The sequence below is a fragment of the Prionailurus bengalensis genome, chromosome D1 (assembly GCF_016509475.1).
Source record: "Prionailurus bengalensis isolate Pbe53 chromosome D1, Fcat_Pben_1.1_paternal_pri, whole genome shotgun sequence".
NCBI classification, from domain to species: domain Eukaryota; kingdom Metazoa; phylum Chordata; class Mammalia; order Carnivora; family Felidae; genus Prionailurus; species Prionailurus bengalensis.
Genome location: NC_057346.1, coordinates 101858627 through 101874362, shown reverse-complemented (window position 1 = coordinate 101874362; position 15736 = coordinate 101858627). Strand labels below are relative to the sequence as shown.

Sequence of the window (15736 nt, the reverse complement as noted above, 5' to 3'; positions counted from 1 at the left end):
TATTTATTTTGAGACAGAGAGAGGGTCAGAGAGAGCGGGAGAGAGAGAGCGTCAAGCAGGCTCCGCCCTGTCAGTGCAGAGCTCACTGCAGGGCTCCGTGCCACAAACCATGAGATCATGACCTGAGTCGAAATCAGGAGTTGGACACTTAACCAACTGAAGCATAGGTGCCCCTATAATAAAAATGTTAAACCAGAAGTTCCCCAATTGCATAAAGCCCACTACTCAAGCATGGTCCTATGAAAGGTATGCCTACATGTGAAACTGACTGGAAAGTTAGCATACTTGACAGATATTTGACAGGTGTATGAATGAGAAAAGTGTAACACATCAGAATGGGAATTATTTTGGGGGACATGGTGAAACATACCAGGAGATACATGTATGGAGATATACTTTCAGCTGTATTTCAGTTTATAGTATATCCAAAGATTTAATTTGGGCAAAAAAATGTGAGTTATCTAAAAGTCTTTATCTCATATATAAAGCTGATGTTTCCTTGATGAGTTTTAGATAGGATAAATGAAGTTTCCATACTTTAATGTGTCTATGTTACCTGGAAATAGTTCTCAAATATTAAGTACATTATGGGTTTTTATTTGCTTGTTTGTTTGCTTGTTTGTGTGTTTTTGAAAGAGTGATAGTAACTTACCTGAAATGTTTCTACTTTCCTGACTTATATACCTGTGCATTCTCTGGCCTGGGACTGAAGTTCTTTGTGAAGGCTATCATAGGAAGAGGTGAGGAACTGTTCAAGCAAGACATACCTCACCACTCTTCCATGACAACATTTGAATAATCGTGTTGTGACTCCTTGGGTTACTTATCTTCTAATTTTTTATCAGTTTTAGTATCATTTCAGATAAGTTATTCTGATATAAACTTGCTTAAAACATTATTCTTCCCCTTGTGGCATTTTTACTAAAATAGAGATATACTAACTCAAATGTAGCAAATCAGATGCACTTTCTCGAGCAAGAAACTAAGGGAACATGGTAAATTTGGAAGAAGAATAGGTTACTGGCAGAGGTTTGACATAATGAAGTTTCACAAGAATTCCCTTTGGATTAGCGGAAATCACACTTTAAGGAAAAATAAAAGTTGAAAGCCACTGTGATACACAATAGCTTAAAGACAAAATACAACGCACTGAAGACGAGATATATGTGGGTCCCTGGACGGGATTTGAAATCCTTCTCTACACTAAGTCCACAAAAACACCTTCAAACTATGATGTAGCACATAATGCAGACAAACATGTATATAATCACATGACATGTATCTAAATATCCTAAACACTCACAGATAAAAAATTATTCCAGAGTGGAAGGTGGATGGCAGGTTAACGTAAGAGAAGTATTTTTGGTTTAAAAAGTCGTGGGCATCAATGCTTCTATTTAAAAAAGGAAAAGGGAAATAATACTGTCTGCAATGAAATTACAGGTCAAGTCAGAAGTCGCTGAGTGAGCTCTAAGCAGACAAAAACATACAACTCCACAACATTCTATATAAAGGTAATTATGTGTAACTTCCCTTTAACTTACCTGAGTCTTAGGTTTGTCACCTCTTGATACTCCTCTGCTCTGATGCACACACCTTTCTTATAACAGAAATATGATAATGTGTATCAGTAGGAGACAATATTAGAGAAATATTCCATAAATGCAATACAAACAGTATAAATTTTGAGTTTTGCTTGTTTTGCTTGTTTCTTTCCACTTTGTTTTGTTTTCCTTTGCAATCATGGAAAGCTAAACAAATAAATAGTACTTTTTAGTACCAAGTTTTCTGTGAGGTGAAGAAAGATAAAAGCATTTCCTCTCACTAGCTTTGGAGTTCTATAAAAAGAATCACATTGCTTTTTCATAGTTTACTGTCTCTGTTGGATGTTTGATATGTAATTGTTTAAAGCTATGTCCTTTGAGATAATTCTTCCCGCTTTCTGTCAGATCCTACTGGAAAATGAAGAATACTCTACATCATTCCATTTCCATAAAACTTGCTACTTAAAGGTCTCCAAATGTCCAAATGAGGCTTTGCACACCTCATTGTGAGGTGACCACCCCTTTTTTTCCTTATCAAGACCTCAGAGGATAATTGTATTGATATGTTTATTTAAACAATCATTAAATACTAAATTACTTTTGAGAGAATCACAAAAAGTGTCCAGAGTCACTAAATAAACATTTGGAAAGACATCAAAATGACAGATACTACCTGAAGTTTCTTAATTTTGCTAACTCAAAAAATTTCATGTCTCTTTGGCTGTGTACCATTTGCTTTTATTTTGGTCTCCGTTTGAGGTAAAACTATTCATATTAAATGGAAGTATTGCATAACTATATAAAAATGAAGTTTCAAAGAGACACAGAAGCATTAGCCTCTCCACCATGTGAAATCATTCAAAAAATTAATAAGAAGGAAAAAACAAGGTAATTCCTACTCCTGCTCAGGCATTATGGTTACGGGAAAGCAAAGTAAACAAAATCAGAAATGGTCACATTTTGCGAGAGCTTTGCCACGAAGTTAAAGTGGAACTTACCAAACATCACCGAAACATCGTGGATATTTGATAATATGAGATACCACACAAATTTTCTGTCATTTTTACCTGTAATGGACCCTCTGTCTTGACTCCCATATGTGTTTCTTAACATGGCATATGGAGAACAATTTATGGGTTCTCTTCATCTTTTGAGACTCTCCCTCAGGAGATGCTGAGCAATTTGTTTAATGATGGCTCAAGCATATGAGGGCATTAAAAAATGTCTGGAAGTTGTCCATTAACAGGCAAGGGCAATTTGTATTCACCAGAGAATAAATTATCTATCGGTTGATCTATCACCTATTATCTATCTATCTATCATCTATCATCATCATCATCATTTACATGCAATCGCCCATCTCTCTATAATCAACATCTATATTCAAACATCTATTATCTCTATCATTATCTATCATCTATCATCATCATCTATATTCAATCACCTATTTATCCATCTATCATCTATTTAGCTTTCTCTTTCTTTCTTCTTTCTTTCTTTCTTTCTTTCTTTCTTTCTTTCTCTCCTATTTTCGCCCTTACTTAACTTTTCATTTACACCACATAGGACCCTTTAAAAAATTTTTTTAAACGTTCATTTATTTTCGAGACAGAGAGTGCAAGCGAGAGAGAGGCAGAGAGACAGGGAGACACAGAACGGGAAGCAGTCTCCAGGCTCTGAGCTGTCAGCACAGAGGCCAACAGGGGCTCGAAGTCACAAGCCACAAGATCACAACCTGAGCCGAAGTCGGATGCTTAACGGACTGAGCCACCCAGGTGCCCCAGCACTGCATAGGACTCTTGATAAAAATGCCATATATTTAGGGCAGGTTCATCAGGGCTTCCATTTCCATAGAGGTCTCCTCAAATTGGTGACACAGTGGAGAGTTGATAAATTCTGTTCTATTAAATTATTTTAAAATTATATATGGAATAGGGAACCTGATGGCTCAGTCAGTTAAGCGTCCGACTTCGGCTCAAGTCAGGATCTCACAGCTTCTGCATCTGAGTCCCACATGGGCCTCTGTGCTGACAGCTAGGAGCCTGGAACCTGCTTCGGATTCTGCGTCTCTCTCTCTCCCCTTCTGCCCCTCCGCTGCATGCTCTGCCTCACTCAGTCTCTCAAAAATAAACAAACATTAAAAACTTAATGAAAAGATTGTGCATGGAATAAAATTAATACGTTAAGCAAATGTGGTGTGTTGTTTCCTTGAATTTCGTTTTGTTTTTATTGTTATCCTTTCCAAGGCAGAAGTTTGCTATGCGTCCTTCTCATTGCATAGCGAGTTGCCGTCACTGACTGGTTACCACTTCTGCTTTGATTTTGTTTTTCTCTTTAATTTCACAGTGCGGTATTTTATTCTTTTGTGCCCAGATCATCTCAATTTTTCTTTCCTACCTTGAACCATGCTCTGTTGTATTTAATATATACCTAGATTATCAAGTTATCCTTGCAAAACTCTCATATGTTACATATGCGCAACTATGTATATGTGTTATATTTCTATAAATTTCATTGCTGCATTTGTCACTTTAATTGCTTGTTGTGCACAGATGATATGACACTTTGTGCTTCTTTCTGTATTAGAGTCCATGATACAAATTTCCCAATTTTCATTTATTGTTTTATTGATAGATGTCGTGTGTCCAACCCTCAGCTATCACCATTACATCATTACGGTATCCGGCCTCAGTGAACAGCCTTGAATTTGTCCCCTTAAAATTTGTGTATATATATATAATATATATATTAATATATAATATATAATATATATATATATAATGTATTCTTGATAAGAGGGAGTTGAATATACTCATTAATTTTCCTAAATATTTCAGATATATTATTTCTATATACTCTTCAATAAATGCAAGACAGATCCTCTTCCCTTTCATGTTACCTAATTATATCCTTCTTGTTAAATGTGCATTTATAGTATTATAAGTATCTTTCATGTAATTTATTAGACTGTGTCGTCCCTTTTATTTTCAAGTTACCCAATAGCAAACATTTCATTTAAGTAGTACTGGTCTACTACTTTCTATTGTCAATTGTCAATTTTCTATTGTCAATTTTCCTTTGCTTTTGGATATAGAATAAGCTTATACACACATACACGTACATGTATATATATGTGTATATATATATATATACACATATACACATATATGTGCACATATATACAGCACAAAATTTGATAAGCTTTGCATACGTATATATCGATGGAGCTGTAAAAACTTTCAAGGCAACAAACATGTCCATCGCTTCAGAAGTCTTAGCGTTCGCACATGTTAAACCCGTTCTACTCTTCCTGCCTCTTAATCCACCAATTCAACTTCAATTTGCCATCTTCAAAAACTTTTTGTGTTCAAATAATTATAAATTGACAGGAAGTTGTAAAAAAAAAAAGCATGCAGAGACGTCTTGTGTAATCTGCACCCAGTTCCCTGAAGAGTTCTTGCTACACTGGAGTAAGATTTCATGACTAGGAAACCAACATTGGTACAACACCCATTGTTCAGATTTCACCAGTTTGGAGTTATTCTTTCATGTATTGGTATACCTTACTGCTCTGCGTTTTATCCCATTTTCGCATCGTTTCAACCACCACCACAGTCAAATTGTAGAACTATTCTGTCCCCCGAATTTTTCTTTTGCTATCCTTTTAAAGCTACACTGTCTTCCCACCTCTTGGGCAACTGTTCCTAACCATTGGTGACCACTAATATTTTTTGCATAGGCATAATTTTGTCACTTGAACAAGGTTTTATAAATTGTCCACAATTTGTAATCTTTTGGGATAGCTTCACTCTTTTGAGGTCCATCCTCGTTTTTGTGTGTGGATACCCTTTTCTTTAAGGTGGCTGAATGGTATTCCATGGTATTTCTGGTACAACTTGTTCAACTCTTTCATCATTGAAAGACATTTGGGATCTTCCCAGTTTTCACCACTTATGAATATAGATTCTGTAAACATTTTCTTAAGCTGATTGTGTGAACATACATTTTGATTCTTTAGGAATCATTTCCAAGAACGTAATGAGTGGGTTGTTTCAAGTTTGATTTTGACTTTATCAAGAAAGTAAATTTTGATTTTCCACTTTATCAATGTATACCTGTGCATATTATGCTCTTGATGTCCTGTCTGTAAATTCTTTGCCTGCTCTTAGGTCCTGTAGAGATTTATCCCTATGCTTTTGTCTAAGCATATCATAGTTTTACAATAAAGTTGTTATCCATTTGGGAGTATACTTTGTTTAAGATTTAGGTCAACATTGTTTGTTTGTTTGTTTTTGTCTACAGATATTCAATGATTCCAGAATGATTTTTTTTAAAAGTGTTACCCATCTTCTACGGAATTAACTTTGTACTGCCATGAAAAATTTGTTGTACCTTTTATAAAAGTCTATTCTAGGTTCTCTATTCTGTTCCATTGCTTTATATGTCTTTCTTTACACCAATGGTATACAGTTTTGAATATTATATGGTAAGCCTTAAGATGGAGCAGAGAGTTTCTTCCATGTTATTCTACATGTTTTCAGGTATTTTAGCTATGCCAAGTCCCTGACCATTCGTTACATTTTAGTATAAACTCAACCATATCTATAAAATATCTTGCAGGGATTTTGTTTGCATTGTATTGCCTAGAAATCTGTCTGGGAAGTATTGATATCTTTGGTTGAGTCTTCTAATCTATGAACTCAGTATGTCCTGCCATTTATTCAGATATTCTGTGGTTTTCTTAATCAGCATACTTTTCAGCATACAGATCCTGCACATGTTTTCTGAGTTTCACTGTGAGTATATTTCATTATACTTGTGTGATTATAAATGGTATTTTAAAATTTTGGTTTCTATAATATATTTGTATGTTGATCTTTTATCTTTGTGCTTTCATGGAATCCTGTGATTTTGCTGAACTCATATTTTGGTGGGGGGATTCCTTGAGGTTTTCTATTGGACAACATGCCATTTGTACTACAGAGGGTCTCGTTTCTTCCTTTCCAAGCCCTATGCCTCTTATGCCATTTCCTTGCACTGTTTGGAATTTGTCATATTATCTGTTTTGTGCAACTTTAGATGAATCTGCATTTGAGATTTTTAAATTTTTTAAAAATATAATGTTATATTGTTTACACTTTTAAGTCTGATCTCCTTTACTCTGCATAATAATTTTGAGAGTCATCCATATTTTTGTGCATACCAATAATTTATTGATTTTTATAGCTGAAAGGTATTCATTTGCTTGGATATTCCATAATCTGTTTATCCTTTCTCAAGTGGAAGAACATTTGAATTATTTCCAGTCTAACTATTATAAATAAGCTTTCTGTGGACATTCACATAGAATATTTGCAATGGAATGTGATGTCTTTTCTCTCTCACATGGCAGTGGAAGGCCTAAATATATTAGCTGCCTTTTTACTTTCTAAGATGGTGAATCTTAAACCAGATGTTTTTAAAATATTTATACCATTTTAATTTTCCACCAACAATGTATGAGTTTTCATTTCTCCATATACTCACCAACAACTAGATATTACCCTTGGTTTATGGTGTTATCTCATTGAAGTTTAAATTGAAATGCACAAATGAAAGCAATGCTGAGCAACCTTTTCTGTTGGTAGCAGTACCTGATGTAAAATTAGGAGCCCGATGCATGGCTTGAACTCAGGAAGGTGAAATAATGACCTGACTCAAAGTTGGACGCTTAACCAACTGAGCCACCCAAGCACCCTAAGAATATAATACTTTCTGATATGTGTAATATATATATCTAGTAATGAAATAAAGATTTTTTGGGGGGGAGAGAGGGCGCAAGTGAGTGAGAGGGCAGAGAGAGGAGAGAGAGAATTCCATGGTGGGCAGAGAGAGAAGGAGAAAAAGAGAGAAACGGGGCTCACTCAAAGTGGAGCTCACGTTTTTACTCGAAGCAGGGGTCCTGTTCACCCAAAGGGGCTCGAGCTCACCTGATGTGGGACCCAAACTCACTAACCGTGATATCATGACCTGAGCCAAAGTCAGATTCTTAACCTACCGAGCCACCCAGGCACCAAATAGAGACTAATTTTTTAAGCGAATGAAACATATTATTGAAATTTATAAGTCTTAATACTTTATTTTTCTCTTTTTGGCTTGTATTCTGAGGGCTAATCAAAACACTCCAATATTTATTTTAGGAGTGGGATATTGTGTTATATTTACTTATCATTTGTTTTTTCAAATCCCTGTTTATTAACATTTCACCGTAATGCTGTCCTAACTATGTCACCTAAGAAACATGTATTTCTTTATATTTGTACAGGCATAGCTCATACTTAGGTGTATAATTTTTTAATATAAAAAATAAGCCATAAAGGCCCTATTAATTATTTGCACATGACTCTCTCTCCCTCTGTGAGTGTATGTGTGTGTGTGTGTATTCTTATTAATTACTTTTATTCAAATTTTATTGGCTTCACAGTTAATTTTATTCCATGATGGTGGACTCAGAAGAGTTCAGTCTCTCCATGATGCAAATACGTTTTTGAATGTTAAAAAAATAAAAGTAAACAAAAAATAAGGTATTTGGCAAGTGTTATGTAGGAAGTATGTCCAAAAAGCACACCAAGTATATATGCTTGACATCACATTTATTCACAGTCCAAACCATAGAATTTTCTTCTTTTGTTTTCTCCAGGCAGGGGCAGGGTCATCCAATCAATGTAGTCTAACAATTTACCTGTTCAAAATATAGTACACACTCATTTGAAACAAATTTGTGGAAAGAGTCAACACTGTTATTTATGATAGAATAGATTTCATATGCAACCATACAAAAAAAAAACTAGAAAATGACTTTTACACAAAAATTATCCTTGTTCTTTAGAGAGATAAAGCATAACTTCATTAGACAAAAATAAGCATTTAAGATTCAAAATTAGGGCACATGGGTGACTTCGTGGGTTAAGCGTCCAATTCTTGATTTCAGATCTCAGAAGTCCTGGGATCAAGCCCCTCACTGGGCTCTGTGCTGACAGTATGGAGCCTGCTTGGGATTCCTTCTCTCCCTCTCTCTCTCTGCCCCTCCCTCATGCTCTCTCTCTCTAAATATAGACTTTAAAAATTTTTTAAAAAAGGAATCAAGATCAAGCTGGCAAGAGAAATTTAAAAATCCAAAAATGTGTATGGCAGACCCCATGAAATTTAATTCAATTGCTATGTCCACTATTATAGACAAATGGACACATTTAGACAAAATTAGATGCTGTGGTGATCTTCTGGATTGTTGAAATGCCAAGTGTGTGTGGGGCACCTGGGTAGCGCAGTCGGTTAAGCGTCCGACTTCAGCCAGGTCACGATCTCGCGGTCCGTGAGTTCAAGCCCCGCGTCGGGCTCTGGGCCGATGGCTCAGAACCTGGAGCCTGTTTCCGATTCTGTGTCTCCCTCTCTCTGCCCCTCCCCCGTTCATGCTCTGTCTCTCTCTGTCCCAAAAATAAATAAACGTTGAAAAAAAAAAAAAAGAAATGCCAAGTGTGTGTAGTCGATAGACTCTCTGGGGCTTCAGTCATGAAAATAATGAAAATAATGGCGCTCGTGAAGAAAGACCAGGACACAAAGACCCTTCATGGAATGGAGAGATTGGAGCACATTCAGATGACTGATGACTTCAAGTTAAGGCAATACACTGAACCTGCTTAAAACTACAATCAACTGTGTTTTAGACACCCCATAGAAACCTATGTAGGTTAAACAGAAAGAATGTACTTACAGAAAAACATACCTACAGGTACCTTTCTGTTCCAGGTATTCTTCTTCACTTGCCCAAAGCATTTCCACACTCCTTGCTTGGTGTTGAGTCTACAGACTAGTAACCATTCTACTGTGCTAACACATTGCCTAATTATGATGCTCATAACTCTTGTCTTTCCCTCAAGAATGGAAATATATTCGTTATTTATTCACAGTGTGTTTAGAGCACTTCAACCTATGACTGATGCATAGAAGTCAATCTCTGGATATATGTTGAACTCACTTATCCTTGACCTTTCCTCCGAAAGAACAAATAGAAATGTTTAATGTTGACAATCTAATTCACAGGAACCACATAGTATACAACAAACTTAAGAAAAGGTACTACATAACTTTTTCCATATCCTATGGAAAGCATATTTTACATCTATGTTCCTCAAGCTATAAATCAAGGGATTCAACATGGGGATGATGAGGGTGTAAAATATGGATGCCACTTTATCGGCATCAAAGGAATGACTGGACTTGGGTTGCACATACATAAATATCAGAGTCCCATAGAACACTGTGACTACCGTCAGGTGGCATCCGCAGGTGGAAAAGGCCTTGTGCCTACCCTCAGCTGAGTTCATCCTGATGATGGCTGCCAGGATCAGCAGGTAAGACACAATGACTACAAGAAGGGATGACATCAAATTAAAAACTGAGAAAGTCAAAATTATCAATTCAATTTCATGCGTACTTGAGCAGAGCAAGGACAACAAGGGAAGACTGTCACAGTAGAAATGGCTGATGACATTGTAACCACAGAAGGATGAACTAAAAATCTTTATGGTGACCAGAAGAGACACAAATGTGCTGTAGAGATAGGGGATTGTCATCAGCACCTGACACACCCTTTGTGACATGATGACTGGATAGAGCAGAGGATTACAGATGGCCACGTAGCGGTCATAGGACATAGCCGACAGAATGAAAAGCTCGCTAATGATGAACATAATGTAGAATGCTCCCTGCGTGGCACACAAATGATAGGAAATTGTGTTTTCTTCCACAACAAAACTTGCTAACATTTTGGGTCCCACAGTTGTTGAATAACCCAGATCAGTGAGAGCCAGGTGTTTGAGGAAGAAGTACATGGGTGTTTGTAGCCTGGAGTCCACCTTGGCGAGGATGATCAGGCCCAGGTTGCCCACCACTGAGATCACATAGATGATGAGGAAGAGCCCAAATAATGGAGCCTGCAGCTCACGACGGTGTGTGATTCCCATGAGAATGAATTCTTTCACCACTGTCAGGTTGTGTTTTTCCATCCAGGTTTACTGGAAAATCTATCCTGAATAGATAATCAGCACAGTAAATAGCTTTCATGTTATATCATCTGGTTGTGTTTTACCCTGAATATAAGTAAAATAACAGTGTCAAGAGTCTAAGAAAGCAACAGAAATATGCAGTATTGTAATATTATAAACACATTCATAGAAAATCCACACTTACAGCTCATAAGACATTGCTTATAAGATGGCGAGATTCTGATAAACTGCTTGTTACCAAGTACACAACTTCTTCGGTGAGAAATACTGAATTTGAATTACTTTAAGAAAAACTGTTATGTGAACAGAAGGAGAAACAATATAGTGTTGTTTGGGTGCAGTGGTGAACGGTGAAAGAAAAAAATGACATTGCTGGTGCTGATTTCCTGTGAGATAAGGGAGAAGGGCTTTTGCTCTTGAGCTTGACATCTAGGCTTTCTCTCTTGAGTCCAGCAAAGCACATTTTTTTTCACAGTTTACTATCTGTTTAGAGATCAGATCCTTGTTTTTTGAAGTTATACTCTTTGAGAAAACTATATTTGCTTTCTGTCAGATTCCGCTGGTAACTGAACATGCTGTATATTTACCGTCACCAAAAAACTGGATACTAAAAGTCTCCTAGGCTCCAAATATTAGTTTTCACACCTCAGTATGAGGTGGAGTTTCTCTTATTGCTCATTAAAAAGTAGGAAAAAATCACATTTATAAATTGATTTAAATAACTATCACAATGTTTTTGAGAAGGGGATAAGAAGAATCTAGTCCCTAATGACTGATAATTTAGATATCAAATGAACACCTGAACACCTCAAGTTTCATAATTCTGCCATACATTTTATCCTTTATTTTTAACAATTTTTTAAATATTTATTTATTTTTGAGAGAGAGAAAGAGAGAGAGCAAACGGGAGGTGTAGAGAGAGAGGGAATCACAAGCAGGCTGCACACTGTCAGCACAGAGACATGCAAAGCTAGAACTCACAAACTGTGAGATCATGAGCGGAACGGACACCAAGAGTCCAACACTTAGCCAACTGGGTCACCCAGGTTCCCCTATTCTTTATTCTTGACACTTTAGTTGGGCTTTATGGTAGCTCAGTTTTGACCTGTATTATTTATATGATCAAGTATTTACATGAAACATACATTTACATAAGCTATATGGCAGTGACATTTCAAAAATGCTTATTAGCCTTTGTGAAGATACTTGAACAAGTAATCTGAAGAGAAAGAAGAACATTCTTATTCTGTCACGCACTATCAATAGTGGAACACAGAAGCGAACCAGAAATCCTAATGTTTTGCTATGCTTTGACAATGGAATAAAACTGTTACCTTGCAAATGTCACCAAAACTATTTGGATATTGGTATAATACAGCATTACATGAAATATTCTGTTTACCTGTGATCTAACTTCTGTCTTGTCTTCCCCATGTGCTTCATAATACGTGAGATCATTTTATGGATTCTTTTTCGCCCTCTGAGACTCTCCCTGAGGATATGCCGAGCAATTTCTTGATCATCCCTGAAGCATTTGAAAGCTTTGCCAAATACGAGGGGGGGATGTTTATTAATTGTGTAGAATACTTTGTATTCACCAGTGACTTAGTTTTTTTTTTGTTAGTTTGTGTATTACATTCATACATTTTACTCCTGATTTGCTCTTTTTCCCCCATGCTTTGATGGTTAATTTTATGTGTCCACTTGGCTAAGCTGTGATGCCTAGTTGATTAGTCAAATATTAGTCTCGATGTTATTGTAAAGATTTTTTTTTACATGTGATCAAAATTTAAATTAATAGAATTTGAATATAGTCATGTACCCTCCGGAATGTAGGTGGACCTCATCCAATCAGTTGAAAGCCTTAAGGAACAAAAAATGAGGTCCCCCAAAGAAATTATGCTCCAGACAGCAATATAGAAAATCTACCTCAGTTTCCCCTCTTTGTACTCAAGACTGCAATATCAACTCTTACAATGCTCGGCTACTCTGCAGATTTTGCCTTGCCAATCCCAACAATCATATGTGTTAATTTCTCAAAATCTCCTCTCTCTCTCTCAAAGCTGTATTATCATATATTGTATACAGTTATATATGTATTTGTATGTTATATAAAAATATTTTGCACATATAAAATATGACATATTCATATATGTGTGTATCTGTACGTATGTGTATGAAACCTTCTTTTGATTTCATTCCTCTCAAGTACCTTTACCAAAACAAACATATAGGGAAATTGATTAACATATGTTATCTACACCCCTAGCTTGCCAGTATTCCTTCAGTTCTACAATGGTGTCCTTAGGTGGATGACACACGGACTCATTTTTAAACACCGTCCTATTGTATTGTTTAAAATGATTAAATGCGTTACAAGTAATAATATATTGTGTATATAAGGTGTGCCCTTAACCTTTTTTTTTCATGTTTTAAATTTTTTTTGAATTTTGTTAAAGGAATATATAGAGTCTCTGGTTTATAAAAATAAGTGTTTAGTAGAAGAGACAGGCAAATAAGCTATGTGCAAGAATATGTAGGAATGGCACCTGATCTGGAATTGAAACTAATTGAGGCTAATATCTGAAGTATGAGCAAGAATCAGAGGGGCACCTGGGTAGATCAGTCAGTTGAGCGTCTGACTTCAGCTTAGGTCATGATCTCACAGTTCGTGGGTTTGAGCCCTACATTGGGCTCTGTGTTGACAGCTCAGAACCCGTAACCTGCTTCGGATTCTATGTCTCTCTCTTTCTCTCTCTCTGCCCCTCTCCTTCTTGCTCTCTCTCTGTCTCAAAAATAAATAAATAAAAATTTTAAAAAAATTAAAAAAATCAACAATCTGTTAGAGGATTGTTCTCACTTGAACTTTTAAAATAATGAAAAATTTTATTTATTTCTATGGTTATCACATTTTGATTGTTGCCCATCCCCTGGAAACAACAGTACAAGACTCCCGCAGAGTTATAGTTTACATTGGTTAATACATACTTTATTGTTAGTGTATCTTACAATGAATTTTAAATACCACAGTTGCAAATATCCTGCAGGTCCTATTAAGAGCATTTTTTTTTACCTCTTTGTTCCTCAAGCGTGGATCATTGGATTCAGCATGGGTATAAGTAAACTGTAATGTAAAATAAAGAAGTTATTTTATCAGTGTCAAATGACTGGCTGGATTTGGGCCATACATACATAAAAGATAGAGTACTGTAATATATGACTATCACTGTCAGATGGATCCACAGGTGGAGAAAGCCTTGTGCCTGCCTTCTTCAGAGTTCATTCTGAGGATGGCAACAAGGATCAGAATGTAGGACACAAGGACTATCAGAAGAGATGACACTAATTTAAAAGTTGAAAAGATCGGAGTTATCAATCTAATTTCGTAGGTCCCTGAGCAGAAGAAAGTTATCAATGGAGACTATCATAGCAGAAATGCCTGATGACATTACAGCTGCCAAATTATGAAAGGAAAATCCTTACAATAGTTAGCAAAGACAAAATGGTGCTGTACAGATAGGGTCTCAAGCAACTGACAATCTTTGTGACATGACTATGTAGAACAGAGGGTTACAGATGGCTACATAGCAGTCATAAGCCATTGCCAACAAAATAAAACTTTGCCAGTAATAAACATACTGAAGCAAGTGAATTGGGTAGCACCTTAGTTATACAAGATGGTAGTTTGAGCTACAGAAGAATTTACTAACATTTTGGGTCCCGCAGCTGTAGAATAATCCAGATCAGTGAAAGCCTGGTGTCTGAGGAAGAAGTACATGGGTGTTTGTAGCCTAGAGTCTATCTTGGTGAGGATGATCAAACCCAGATTACCCACGACCGAGACCAGGTAAACAGTGAGGAACAGTCCAAATAATGGAGCCTGCAGCTCAGGGAGTCCTGTGATTCCCATTAGAATGAATTCTTTCAACAGTGTTAGATTGTGTTTGTCCATGCAGGCCATTCGGGAAACCTATACTGGGAATAAATATAAAAATAATCATTAACTTTCATGATATGATGGAGATGACTGTTGTAATAAGTGATTAAAGGCCTAAATCTTTCATTATGGCCTGTGGCCTTAATTGGCTGTTCTGACACCCAACAGCTCAATTCTTTCTCTCCCAGTCCAGCTGAGCTCTTTACAGCTTTTTATTATGTAATACCAAAGACACAAACAAGAAAAGTAAAAACAAATAAATGGGCTTTATCAAAAGTTAGAAAGCAAATTTTTGTGCATCAAAGGACACTATCAAAGAATGAAAAGACCCACATGATGGAGGAAATTTTAATTCACATATATCCTAAGGCTCTATTATCTAAAATATATAAAGGATTTTTCAACTCAACAAGAAAAAAAACCACAAATAATCCAAATTAGAAAACAGGCTAAAGACTTGAAGACACATTTCTCACGGAAAATATAGAAATGGCCAATAAACACATGAAGAAATGTTTAACACATAAGAAATGCAAACAAAAACCACAATGAGATATCATAAATGGTTATTGAAAAAGAAAAAGACAAATACAAACGCTGACAAAGGTGTGGAGACATTAGGACCTTTGTGTATTGTTTTTGGCAATGTGAAATGGTACAATTTGATGGTTATTCAATAAGTGAAACAGAGGATTACCATTATAACCCAGCAAATCTATTTCTAGATATATATCCCAAGGTTTTGAAAACCACAGGTGCTCATACCAAAAAGTGTAGGTAAATGCTCAGAGCAGCTTTATTCACAATAGTTAAAAAGTAGAAACATCTTAAATGTCCATCAGCGGGTCCATCAACTGGTGAATGGATAACAGATGTGCTATATCCATACAATGGGATATTAGTAAGCCGTACAACGAAAAGAAGTATTAATATATGCTAGAGCATGTATGAACCTTTAAAACATTATGCTAAGTGAAAGAGTATAAAAGGTCACATATTGTAGATACTGCACAATTCCATTACATGAAATATCCAGAATAGGTAAATCCATGGAGACAGCAGATTAGTTGTTGTTTGTTCAGGAACACTGAATTAGTTCTGAAGACACAATACCTTTAGGGACATATTTTTAGTGGGTATTAAAAAGCATTCTACATCTCCTGGAATAAATGAGAGTTTTATTTTTATTTTTTTTAAACAGGTGCAAATAT

The 15736-nt window shown here is 36.1% G+C and overlaps 1 protein-coding gene and 1 pseudogene across 1 annotated transcript; both read right to left on the bottom strand.

Moving 5' to 3' along the window:
- Window positions 1–9646: 9646 nt before the first annotated feature.
- LOC122482778 (olfactory receptor 8K3-like) lies at window positions 9647–10588 on the bottom strand. The gene has a single exon (XM_043579075.1). The coding sequence runs from the start codon at window positions 10586–10588 to the stop codon at window positions 9647–9649; it is 942 nt and encodes a 313-aa protein (XP_043435010.1).
- A 3084-nt stretch (window positions 10589–13672) lies between these two features.
- LOC122484343 lies at window positions 13673–14540 on the bottom strand (annotated as a pseudogene).
- Window positions 14541–15736: the final 1196 nt, after the last annotated feature.

Excerpts from the sequence above, each read along its gene's own strand:
- LOC122482778 (XM_043579075.1), bottom strand. The coding sequence starts at position 10,588 with ATGGAAAAACACAACCTGACAGTGGTGAAAGAATTCATTCTCATGGGA.